Raw genomic sequence first — 13,076 nt, forward strand, 5'->3', positions numbered from 1 at the left:
TCAGGACGTAAATCCATCATAAGTCTAGGAAGATCTATATAGGATTTGGAAAGATGGAAAGCACCTGTTGCATGGGACAGAACAGCGCAAACTCATGGTGAGGGAAATGACCACCACCTTTCCCTATGCTCTTACTCCGCGGCCCCAGAATTCCAGTTTAACCCCACAGGATTCCCACAAGCCTCCTTCCCTTTCCTCGGTTCCCCTTTGCACCTGTTCTCTCCGCCCGCCATGTATGCGCATGAGCGGAGCGATTCGTAACTGCCGCTTTGGAGACCGCGGGGCATCGATCCACTCCGGGCTCGGCTTCTTGACTTGTCGGCCCTCGATTGAGGCGCTTGGTAGCGTCACTTCCGGTGCCTGGCTCGGCTTCCGGCTTCCAGCTTCCGGCTTGTGATTCGTACGTGACGCGGCGGACGCCTCCGGTGAGTTGGAGCGCTTTTTTTCTTAATTCTCTCCGCTTTCCCGGCTGCGGGTTGCCCCTCGGCCAGACGCTTTCCTGCGGGAGCTGGGGGTGGGCAGGGCGCGGCGCCGGGGCCGGAACGTATTCGCGGAGGGTCGGCGAGGGAGGCATGGAAACTGACGCTCGGGTCTGGCGAGGCCCCTGGACCTAGGAACCTTGTCTCTGGCGGGACGGGTCGGAGCCGGGGATCGTGTGGCCGCTTCCTGGGGCTTCGGGCCGGGGCCGTGGGCGAATATGCCTGGGTCTGGAGAGGCGGGAACCCTCGCGCATATGAAGTTATGGATAACTGGTGTTTCTTCGCTAGTGCGAGTCGTTTACAGCTCGCTCTGAGCCTTCAGGTGCTTGCCAGAGGCTCCCTTTTGGATCCGGGAGGCGACTCCCGGTACCCCGGCACTAGTCCAGGCCATCATCAAACCTCGCGTGAGATAAAGCGAGAACTTCCCCCTCTGATATCTCTGCCTTCAGTTTGATCCCTGTCACTTCCCTCTCGTCGTCGTTCGCGACCCCAGTCCCCCAGGTTTCAGTTTAGGGCGTCGCAAGCCCCTGAGAAGCGTTAACTTTCACCTGTTACCCGCACAAGTACAGTCCTTGTCTGTGGGCTCTTTCTTTGTACGTCATCCTATGCTGTGCACATAGTGTGGGTGTAAATGTTCATGGAACGAAGAAATATGCGGGGCATCAAGGTAATAAAAGCAAGGCCACAATCTGCAACTAAAACAGTGGGAAAAAATGAAATAGTGTGGTGGGTGTGAAAGAAAAGTGCAGGAGACAGAAAACAAGGGCCGAATTCTCAGGTCTCCTGCTTATCAGCTATGTAACTGTGGGCAAGGACTTGCATTAATCTGTAAAAGACATTAATAACAGCTGCTCGAAGTGCTTACTTCTGATTCCAGAGCTGCTAGAACTTTGTCTCATTTAGCCTTTTGAGCTCTACTGGGTAGATTCTGTTACCATCCCCGTGTTACAGATGTGGACCTGGGAGATTAGAACTTGCCCTCAGTCAAGCAACTAGTAAGAAGCATAGATTTGAATTCAGATCCGGCTGGCTCTAGAATCTGAGCTCTTCATCAGGCGGTACCGCTCCAGTCTCTCAAGTCCATTAGAGGTGACTTTGGAGTGGGAGCTGTTGGTGATAAATTAAGTAATAATATGAAAGGGCTTTGTAAGAGTACCCATGAAAGAGTTTTTGGCAAACTTCATTAATGTTCTTTTTTTTTTTTAAATAAGTGTACTTATTTATTTTTGGCTGCGTTGGGTCTTCTTTGCTGCACGCAGGCTTTCTCTAGTTGTGGCGAGCGGGGGCTACTCATTGTTGTGGTGCGTGGGCTTCTCATTGTGGTGGCTTCTCTTGTTGCGGAGCCCAGGCTCTTGGCACGCGGGCTTCAGTAGCTGTGGCACGTGGGCTCAGTAGTTGTGGCTCGCGGGCTCCAGAGCACAGGCTCTGTAGTTGTGGCTCAAGGGTTTAGTTGCTCCGCGGCATGTGGGATCTTCCCGGACCAGGGCTCAAACCCGTGTCCCCTGCATTGGCAGGCGGATTCTTAACCACTGCACCACCAGGGAAGTCCATTAATGTTCTATCTTTATGATTTTTACTGGATATATATTTGCTAGTTTCTTTTTTCATTTTTTTTCAAATATCAATTTTTTAATTTTGTTAAAAAAGAAAAGTTATTAGGTAGATGGGAGAACAGTATTACTTGTCATAAGTGAAAGATAAGTATAAAAATAAATGTATGGAATAAAAGAATGTTATTAAAATCTGACTAGATAATAGTGCCCCACCAAGTTTTCAGCCTGAGAACTATTCTCCTTTTGTTTAAAAAAGAAGGCTGGCAAGTCCTCGAGAGGTTTTAAAGACTACTGCCAAACTGATATTTTCTGACATTGGGGGTTGAAAGAATTGAAAAGTTAGTACCCTTGTGCTGTGTCCTTAATGCCACGCTATCATATGAATGAATCCTCCCTGTTTAATAGCAGAATATTTACTGTCTCTTTAGGCTCTTTGAACAGTTTAACCCACAACATGGATATCAGACCAAATCACACAATTTATATCAACAATATGAATGACAAAATTAAAAAGGAAGGTAAGTGCTTTTTTTAAAAAAACTAAAGTGTGTTTGCTCACTACCATCTTAAAAATTATAGAGCTTCAAAAATTCTCATCTAGTCATCTTTCTCAGTGCCTGAAATAATGGTTTATCCCTTATTGTTTAAGGATTTTAAGGCTTTTTTAAGATAAAAATAGGTAGGGGCTGAAAATGTGTTGAATCTGTTTTCACTTGTAGATAAATGGTTTCAAAAACTTAAAATTAGACTGCTAATGGGAATAGTAAGATGTTTTTATTAAAATATGTAACTTTGTATAAATAAATGAGGGGGGGGGCACTCAGTGCCGTGTCATTTTATGAAGAATTTTATCATAGTTTCATTCACAAATAACTGGTTTCCCTTCTAATTTTGTGCAGAATTGAAGAGATCCCTGTATGCCCTGTTTTCTCAGTTTGGCCACGTCGTAGATATTGTGGCTCTAAAGACCATGAAGATGAGGGGGCAAGCTTTTGTTATATTTAAGGAACTGGGCTCATCCACAAATGCCTTGAGACAGTTACAAGGATTTCCATTTTATGGCAAACCGATGGTAAATCAATCTTATTTTGGCATTAATCACTATTAATGGTATGATAGATTTGTAAATATACCCTTGAAAATATGGCTGTTGCTTTTTGCCTTCAGTTTAGAGTGGGTTTGGGTTTATTTTGTTTATGTATTTATTTTTATAGAAACACTTTAGTAGTAGAGCTTATAATTCACTTCTTTATTTATGATAGTTCAAATAGGCAAAAACAAAATACACTGAGATGTAGAATATTTTAAAAACAATGGCAGTATAGGCAATATTCTCATCTCAAAAGAACTAGAAATTAATAATTACTCAGAAGATTAAAAAGAAACCTCTGTAAACTTGTAAAACAACACAAAACAAAAATCGTGGGTCAAAGAGGGAATCCAGTCTGAAGTTTCAGAAAGTAGCATAGTGAAATACTGCATGTCAGAAGCTATGCAGTCAAAGCACTGATCTGAGGACAGTTCATAGATGTAATGTCATAGGTTTTATTAATGAATAACAATGAATGGAAATGAAATAGTCACACATGGAAAGTTTTAAACTCAGGAGTGACATGAGATTTCACATTTAGCTGCTGGATGAAGATTGGATTGTGGGAAGGGCAGAAGGGAAGTAGGGAACTCAGGAGACATAGTATAAGTCAGAGATGGTAGAGGATTGGATCAGGGTGGAGACAGTGTATATAGCAAGGGGCTCTAGGTGTGTGAATGGGTACATAGTACTTTGGGTGTGGATTTCAGTGCTTTTTTTCCGGAACTGGAATGTGATGGGAAGGGATGTTGGGGAAAGAGCCGAGGCCCAGAGTTTGAAGGACCCATGTTCTCATTCTGGTTCTGCCGTTAACTGGTTCTGTGCTCATGTTCACTTTGACCTGTAAAAAAAAAAAAAAAGTAAGCAAATTGGATATTCTTTGGTCTAATTCAGAAGCAAGCAAAGACTCTATAAAGGACCAGATAATAAATATTTTAGGCTTTGTGGGCCACATACGGTTTCTATTGCATATTCTTGTGTGTGTGTGTGTGTGTGTGTGGTTTTTTTAAGCAATCCTTTGAAAATTGTGTTTAAAAAAAGAAAAAAGTACTTAACTCATAAGCCATACAGAAACAGCCATGGGCTGGATTTGGCCCATAATCTGTAGTGCAGACCACTCGTCTGATCCCTTTTTTTTTTTTTAACAAATGAAGAATCAGGCACAGAAAGCTTATGTTACTATAACCAGTGGCATCATCAGGACTTGAAAGCTAATCTCCTGAACACCCAATATTGTGATTTTTTTTTCCCCTAAACTGGGATTCAGCACCCTATCTGTAAAAGGGCCAGATAATAAATATTTTAGGCTTTATGAGCCAGATAATCTCTTCTGCAGCTACTTAACTTTGCCTTTAGGGCCAGAGAAGCAGCCACAGAAGGTGTGCAGATCGATGAGTGTGCTGTGTCTCAAGAAGACCTAACGTACAACACCAGGCAGTGTTGGCTGTGGTCACTAGTCTGAGGACCTTGGTACCACGCTGTTTAATTCAGGACTGAGCGCTTTTTGTCTGTTACTGGAGCACATTTTCTTCCCGTCCTCCATCCAGCTCTCCTTTTCCCATCATTTCCCACCTGACTTGGCACCATATATGTGGAAAGTCCTATTCCAGAAAACTGGGGGATAGTACCTGCATACCCCAATTTTCAGTAAATTGGCATTTCCTGAGACCAGTTTATCTTTCTCAGTAGTGTAAAGAACTAGCATAAGTGAGATCTCAGTTGGCAGTAGCATAAGACTGGGTTTTAGTTTAAATCTACAATTACATTAGTATGAAGGAACAGTTTCTTCTCGTAGAGGGTTTTAGGGCTGTTTTGCTAAGTTGGGATGACAAGTTTGCATGTGCCTGTGACTGAGATCCAGGAAAGCTGGAAATTGTTTGCTGCGTTTGGCACTGGCTTCACCTTGCCAGCTAATTATTTAAAATCAGTGGGAAAAGCCCATTAGACTGATCTCATATTGAAGGTATTTTAGGAGGTCTGTTCTCTGCCTTCAGGAAGGTAGTAGATACTGCCAGATCTCCCGCATCCTGGAAGAAAGAAAAGAATGTTCCTTGAGCTGTCTTGTTTATACCTACTTAGGTGGTTTCAGTTGCCAACACACCAGATCAGAAATGAACAAAATTTTCTATAACTTGGAACTCAGAACAAAATTATTCTCTGTGATTCAAGGGCATTTGGTTATTTAATTCCAAAAATACCTCAGTAAAGTAGAACCATCTTCCTAAGGACTTCTGTCATGAAACCTTTGGTATAAATGTAAATCTTGCACCTTCTCTAAGCTGTGGGTGGACTTTTATCCCTCACCAGTATTTAGTCTAGACCAGGGTTTTCAACACTGGCACTTTTGCCATTTTGAACTGGATACTTTTTTATTGTTGGGGCTGTATTGTTCATGGAAGAGTGTTTAGCAGCATCTCTGGCCTCTGCCCTCTTAGCATGACGGCACACAGTGTCTCCAGTCAGCAGTGCCAGCTGTCTCCTGGTGGGCAGACTCTCCACTGGTTGAGAACTGCTGCTCTAGACCAGCCAGCTAAGAGCAAGGGCTGAGGTCAGAAATTTTCACAGGTCACAGGGGCAAATACAAGATCACCCAAGATCTGTTCAGGTCAGGAAGAAGGGAGTTGGGAGGGAATCCCTGGGAGCAAGTCAGAGTTGGTCCAGAACTATTTCTTTTGGTTAGATGATGACATGCAAGACTAGCAGAGTTGCTCGCAGGGTAAGTCCACTTGGAACTGCCATGTCCAGCAGCCAGAGGAAGCCTCAGGGACTGAGGTATCGTGGGAGGCCTGCCCCCCTCTCGGTTCCCCCGAACATTCAGCTATGCGATAATGCTTTAGGCCAGGGCCATACTGCTCAAAGTGTGGGCCCCACCATCCCCTTTGTGCTTGTTAGAAGTGCAGAATCTCAGGCCTCACCAGACCCCCTGCATCAGGATCTGCACTCTTACAGGCTCTCCAGGTAATTGGAATGCACATTAAAGTTCATGAAAATGCTGTCCTAGACCAGTGTTTCTCAGCGCTTGTTCAGTCGTGTGTGCTGTGCCTGCTGGCTGTGGCGTATTACTTACTCATGCAAGTGACCTGGTTGCACTAGCTGCGACGCCATCTTTTTGTTTCCTTTCAGAACTTTTTAAATTTAAGTGGATGCCACTGTTAGTCATTTCATTTAAAAATAATAGACCAGGTTCAAGGGAAAGTCATTCTCAATCTTTGGTACTTTAACTTTGGAAATAACAAATTCCATGCATATATGGACCCTCTATGGAGTGTCCCTGTAAGGGATAGACAGCTTTCCAATGCAGTTTTCTCTGTTCTTTTAAATGGAGAGGGGCAGTGGTGCAGATATTTCAAAGTCTTGTTTTTCTCATATGAAAATCTATGGTTTTTTCTTGTAATAAACACAGTTGAATCTAACTTTGTCTCAGTTGTGAATCATGGGGCACAATTTATTTTCATTTGGTGCTCAGTATATTTGACAGATTTCCTTAAGTATGTGTTTAAAATTAGCTCTTATTTCCATAGTAAAATTTGAAATATTAATGACAAGTGTAAAAACAGCCTTCAGCATGATGAAAAGTGACTTGTTTTCAAATAATTAAAACAGCGAATCCAGTATGCAAAAACAGATTCTGATATAATATCTAAAATGCGTGGCACTTTTGCTGACAAAGAAAAGAAAAAAGAAAAGAAAAAAGCCAAAACTGTGGAACAGACTGCAACAACCATGAACAAAAAACCTGGTCAGGTAAGATGGGCAAAAGTTCTTTTTTTTTTTTTTTGGTGTTAAAAATTTGATAGAGATGTCTGTCTTCCATTTGAGGGGTGATCTTTGAGGCATGCATGTGCACATGTGTGTGTTTAAAGGTAGATTTTTAAGAAGCTGGAATGGTTGAATTCTAAAATTCCAATATTTGTGTTTAAGCAACAGATTAAAATATAAACCTTTACATATGCAGATTTATATTGAACAGTTTTATTTGAATTTGCATGATATTTAGTTCCATCATTCTCCAAAATTTGTTAATATCTATTGGCTTATTTTTCAAGTTCTGTGTATAAATAATACTGTAGGTGTTATCTTTAATCATGAGTATGCCACTGAAAGCTGCTTTCTTTGAACAGTTCAGGAATTCAAAATCTAATTTAAAATACCAGGTAAAGGTGAAATTATCATCCAAAAAGTAGTTACTTTGGGATTGAAAGTGATTAGAAATCAGTTTTACTAAGTATAATGCTTGACTTTTTTCTAGTTGTTTTAAAAAAAGAGAAAGACTGGTCCTTGGTTTTTCTCTTATATTTATATTTCTCCATAATTTTAAAGCTTAGAGGTTGAATTTTATGATATAGACCTTTCAAAGACATTTGACAAGTTAAATACATAAATGTTTGAGTCAGAGTTTTAAGATGTAAATTCTCAGTGAAAGTAAAGTTAAATAGATTTAAAAATCTGTTTGTTAATCTTATTTTTATGAAGTAATTTAAAATATAAATACCTGCTGCTTTTTTAGAGGGGTTGGAAATTTTAACTGTTTCTCTATTTCTTTGGGTTAGGGAACACCAAATTCAGCTAATACCCAAGGAAATGCAGCACCAAATCCTCAGGTAATATTTTTTTCCATGTGATACTTACTTTAAAATAAAATTACAAAACAATAACAATAATTACAACAACCTACATGTCTCCAAAAACTGAAAATGATTCCATCTGTAAGCCACAATAATGTGGAAACTCCTCAAAACATTTTAATTTTCTTTAAGAGGGAGAAAACAAAACCTGACTTTATTCCTTGCTTCCCATGGTGAGTCAATGACAGAATCAAAGCGATAGATTCTAAGCTCTATGAGGGCAAGGAGCAAAATGGTTGTTTTCCACACAGTACATGGCCCAGAGCTTTCCAGGCTTGTGGCTTGGTATCCATTCCCATTGGCTGAAGCACTAACCCATCCTTTCTGATAGAGCAAAGTTGTTTTACAGTTGCCTTTGCTCTTATTTCCTCAGCACATATATATTTAAGTCTCCTGATATAGACTTATCAGGAAACTCTTTACCTAAGCTTCCCAGTAAAGGCCTCAAAAAGAAAGCCTGAGTTATGTACTAACGGTTTCCCGATTAGTCCCTTGGGTGCTAGGGTCTGACAGGATCCTTAACATCCAGGGAATTCCTTGCACCACTGAGGTTTTCCTCCTCTGATTTTAAGTTATTTGCATTTTCTTGCATTGTCTACTCTTTTGAAGTCTTTCAACAATTATAGTCCAGTTCACAAATGCCAGCACTTAATTCTCTAAGCTCTACGTTGTTCTTTACATTTCATCTTTTTTCTTCCACGAAATTAGCTTGAAGACAGAGGCTCTTACATATAAAGACCTTTCCCTATAGTTCCCCATAACAGTGTCTGTTTCCACTTACTTGTATGTAACTAGATGCCATGTATATCTCATTTACTCAGAAAAAAAAAAAAAATTAAAAATCGCCAAGCAGTGATTCTTAGTGGAAATCTTTCTATTTCCAGATTTTCTCACACACTGGGAGGTAGTAAGCGATAGTGCAGAGGATTGAACATCTGAGGGTTAAGCAGCTGAGTATGGGTGACACAGATGCCTTCTCTGGTTTGTTAGGATCGGTTATATAATCCAGACGACAAAATCCTCCTGTTTCAGCTGACCTCCAGATGCTTAAAACTTAAATATTGTTTTAAATACCGTTAATTAAATACTTAAAAACTGTTAATAAGATTTGTAATCTTCCAGATATTTATTAAGTGACTTGAATATCTACCTTGTTTGGTTACTGTTAGGTTTTTGCTTATTTCTCTGGTGTCACTGTTTTTCCGCTTTAGTGTTTGATGTAGTAAGATTTCACAGGCCTTAAACGGTGGAATGTAGTTTTCTGAAGTTTAGATTTTAAGAGCCAAATGGTTTACTGTACTTTTTATATTTACAAACTAACTTTGCCATTTCTTTTTAATAGGTCCCTGATTACCCTCCAAACTATATTTTATTCCTTAATAATTTACCAGAAGAGACTAATGAGATGATGTTATCCATGCTGTTTAATCAGTAAGTGTTTCCATAAACAAGTCTGTGTTCCGGGAGTCTCCTGACAGGACAGATAGCACTTCCCTGGGTTGAATCCGTTTGTGTATCACACAGTAATTCCTTACAGCTTCATTGTGTTGCTCCAGGATTAATCACGAACTGAAGCCAGTCTGCCGATTTAGCAAATAAAAGGCTAAATTACCTCTAATGTTTGAATTATTAATTCTAGTTGATGAGTAAAACAGGAAACAAAGCTTTGATGAAATGACAAAAAATAGAATTAGCTTACATGATTCCTGCAGTTATTTTCATGGTATTAATTATATTTTAGGCTCTTTCATCCCACTCAGGATTCTTGCTGGGATATGATACTTTTCCTGGACTCATATCAGGAAGTTGCTTAACAAATTTAAACACACACATTTATGTATTTGATGTCATTTCTGTGTTTACATGTATATAAATTGTTTACATATGTAAAAATTGTTTTAATTCTTTATAGATTCCCTGGTTTCAAGGAAGTACGTTTGGTACCTGGGAGGCATGACATTGCTTTTGTTGAATTTGAAAACGATGGACAGGCTGGAGCTGCCAGGGATGCTTTACAGGGATTTAAGATCACACCATCCCATGCCATGAAGATCACCTATGCCAAGAAATGAGATTTGGGATAGCTGCCTTTAAAGGACTTGGTGTTATGTATAGTTTTCGTTTTGATAACATTTGGTCAGGCCATTTTAATAGTTGGGGGTAGGGGAAAGTGTATGTGAAATTTTTGTAAAGGATTTAAAACATTACCTAGTCTTTGTTTAGCCTTAGTGAACTATGAATTGTGAAGGCCTTAATTTTGTACAATAAACTTTTATTTGTATTCTGTACATAATATTTCATTTATTGGCCCACTGTCCTATCACCAAATGCTTATGCTAGTTTAGAACACATCTTAAGGTATGTAAAACTGTAATAGGATGCTTTTCTAGTGTTATTTTGGAGTAGCTAATGGTAGATGCTTCTCTAGTGTTATTTTGGAGTAGCTAATGGTAGATGCTTTTCTCGTGTTATTTTGGAGTAGCTAATGGTAGAGAAACATTGAACCACTTTAATAAAAGTAAAGGAGAATTAGATCAAGCACTTGATTATATTTTCTGTAATGTTTTATGCATATGAACTGCCATCCTGGAATTCATTTTTTGGTTTGTTTTTGTTTGTGGGGTTTTTTGTTTGTTTGTTTTGGGCGCACCACACCGCTTGTGGGATCTTAGTTCTCCAACCAGGGATCGAACCCAGGCCCCCCCTGCAGTGGAAGTGCTGAGTCCTAACCAGTAGACCACCAGGGAATTCCCTGTTTGTTTTTTTTAATGATTCTTTTACTAATGATAAAAATGATCATCCTGGATATGAGAAGAAGATGGGACCTGGGCAGGATCTAAATTCCATCTTCATATTCAAATAAATGAGCATAGTATTTGCTGGTAGTAGGCATTTCACAAATCTTTTCATTCCGTTTTTAATTGAATAAAGGTCATTTAGGAGTAACTGTACTTACTGTTTTCTGGGAAAACAGATGGAAAGGGAATATTGTCTTTAGACTTCACATTTTATGCTCTTACCCTTTTGAGGCAGGATCGTTCCTAAGGAATACCTGCTCAGTTATTAACCTCGTTATTGAACGACCTCCAAAGGAAAGATTTTGAGTCTGTAATCTTTTTGAAGACTAGTAGGCTGACTTGCAAAGGTTGCCAATCCTAATCTTGCTGCCTCTTTGTGCTTCTTAAACACCGATACTCAGGATTTTCCAAAGCTCATTTTCTGTAGTGTTTGATTTCTACCTAAGGCTATCGATACAAGTCCCCTGCTAGTAAAACCACAGGTGTCTATAGAAGTGGACGGTTTTTTATGTATGGTGCATGGTAAAGTGACTGTTAATCACTTCTTGTGTTCCTGTTTTAATATTTCCTGGAACAAGACTTTTCCTATCACTTAGTTTTTTTATGTATTTATGGAATATATATGGAATACATATTTATAGGAAGACCACTTTCAGAGTTACGTAGATTTTTATCACATCACTCTTGTGCATACATAAGGAGGAAAAAGCAGAATAATTTTTATCCCTTAACTTTCCACCTGCAGAGTCTGATTCTTATGAATAACTTTTTAACCTAGTTGTCAAGTTCGTGTATGTCCATAAAATATATTAACTGAGTTACTAGAAAAAAGACCATGCTCTTGCATGTTGACAGCAATGCCAATTGCTAGTACATTTTCTAACTGCTTGCTCTCAGTGACTGTCCTTAGCTTGTCTCAGAAGATGTTTCACAGGACTTCCCTGGTGGTGCAGTGGTTAAGAACCCGCCTGCCAGTGCAGGGGACACGGGTTCGATCCCTGGTCCGGGAAGATCCCACATGCCGCGGAGCCACTAAGCCTGTGCGCCACAACTACTGAGCCTGCGCTCTAGAGCCCGCGAGCCACAACTACAGAGCTCGCAGCCCCCGCTACTCTTAGTACTCTATCAATAGTTGATGCGTTTTGGTAGTTGTATAAGTTGTGTGAGAGTCATAATCAAGATACAGAGCATTCTGTCACCCCTCAAAGACAAGAGCTGCCTTGTGCCCCTTTGCAGTCAGTCTGTCCCCCCATCCCGACCCCAGGCAGCCACCCATCTGCTTTCTGTCACTGCAACTGTGCCTTGTCTAGGATGCTTTTGAGATTCATCTCTATTGTGTGGATCAGCAGTTTGTTCCGCCAGCGGATGGGCACTTGGGTTCTTTCCAATTTGGGGCCATTAGGAATAAAGTGGCTCTGAACATTCACATACAGGTCTGTGTTGGACATATGATCTGTTAGAAGATTTCAAGCAGAGGAGTGACATTTGATTACTTTTGAAAGCTTTTTATTTTGAAAAAATTTCCAATTTATATAAAAGCCGAAATAGTACACAGAGCTCCCATACATATTTTTGAACTGTTGAGGAGAAATTTCCCCCTCTACCCCTCTGGAGTTCTTGTGGCTGGACTAATAATGAAATTGATACAAAACAGATTAACGGGAAAAAAAAAATTTTAATTCATGCAGACAGGTCTCATAGGAATGAGACCTAAGTAGTGGCCAAAGCAGGCAGCTTTTATACCTTCTTGAGAAAGAAACAATAAACTAGAGATGAAGTGACACGGCAAAGAAACTTAGGTTTGGGGTGCTCAATTAGTGAAGAATCTAAACAGTTCGACCCTGAGGTAGTAAAGGAGTAACAAGGTTTGTTTATACAAGCTTCTTGACCTGAATTCCCTATCTCTGGTGAAAGGGATGTCCTACCTCTAGATGCAGGGGGTGCATCTTTCACATGAGAGATTTATTTCCTGCTTTCTGGGAGACAGGAGGGTCAGAGTGTCACTCTTGCATTGGCAGTTTCTTAAGTAACTAATTCAAAATAATCAATATGCGTTATTTTGGGGAGGCCCACCCTGAGCCCTAGCAGAACCATTTGACAGTGTCAAGACCTGATGGCTTGTTACCCCTTAAAACTTCAGTGTGGATTTCCTAAGTACAAGACCACTCTTCCACATAACTTCTAGATGACCAGCAACATCAAGGAATAACATTCATCCAATTTATTTTTTTGTATTTTATTTTATTTTTGGCTGCGTTGGGTCTTCACTGCTGCATGTGGGCTTTCTCTAGTTGCGGCGAGCGGGGGCTACTCTTCGTTGCGGTGCGTGGGCTTCTCATTGCAGTGGCTTCTCTTGTTGCGGAGCATGGGCTCTAGGCGCGTGGTCATCAGTAGTTGCAGCACGTGGGCTCAGTAGTTGCGGCACGCGGGCTTAGTTGCTCCGTGGCATGTGGGATCTTCCCGGACCAGGGATCGAACCCATGTCCCCTGCATTGGCAGGCGGATTCGTAACCACTGCACCACCAGGGAAG

At 40.6% G+C, this 13,076-nt stretch overlaps 1 protein-coding gene across 2 annotated transcripts; it reads left to right on the top strand.

The window, feature by feature from the left end:
• Window positions 1-361: 361 nt before the first annotated feature.
• SNRPB2 (small nuclear ribonucleoprotein polypeptide B2) lies at window positions 362-10,285 on the top strand. 2 transcript variants are annotated; one of them, XM_068524348.1, is made up of 7 exons: window positions 362-425; window positions 2,461-2,550; window positions 2,932-3,104; window positions 6,726-6,866; window positions 7,673-7,723; window positions 9,090-9,178; window positions 9,660-10,285. In XM_068524348.1, the coding sequence occupies exons 2-7, from the start codon at window positions 2,487-2,489 to the stop codon at window positions 9,817-9,819; spliced, it is 678 nt and encodes a 225-aa protein (XP_068380449.1). In that variant the 5' UTR covers window positions 362-425; window positions 2,461-2,486; the 3' UTR covers window positions 9,820-10,285. The 2 variants fall into 2 exon arrangements, with proteins under 2 accessions (XP_068380449.1, XP_068380450.1); XM_068524349.1 differs by lacking the exon at window positions 362-425 and adding an exon at window positions 1,089-1,146.
• Window positions 10,286-13,076: the final 2,791 nt, after the last annotated feature.

This window comes from Eschrichtius robustus, chromosome 16 (genome assembly GCF_028021215.1).
Source record: "Eschrichtius robustus isolate mEscRob2 chromosome 16, mEscRob2.pri, whole genome shotgun sequence".
NCBI classification, from domain to species: domain Eukaryota; kingdom Metazoa; phylum Chordata; class Mammalia; order Artiodactyla; family Eschrichtiidae; genus Eschrichtius; species Eschrichtius robustus.

Bases quoted from the DNA above. Each gene is read 5' to 3' on its own strand.
- SNRPB2 (XM_068524348.1), top strand. From the start codon at position 2,487: ATGGATATCAGACCAAATCACACAATTTATATCAACAATATGAATGAC. The intron at 3,105-6,725 runs GTAAATCAATCT...TAATTAAAACAG, and splicing joins CATTTTATGGCAAACCGATG to CGAATCCAGTATGCAAAAAC. The intron at 6,867-7,672 runs GTAAGATGGGCA...TCTTTGGGTTAG, and splicing joins TGAACAAAAAACCTGGTCAG to GGAACACCAAATTCAGCTAA.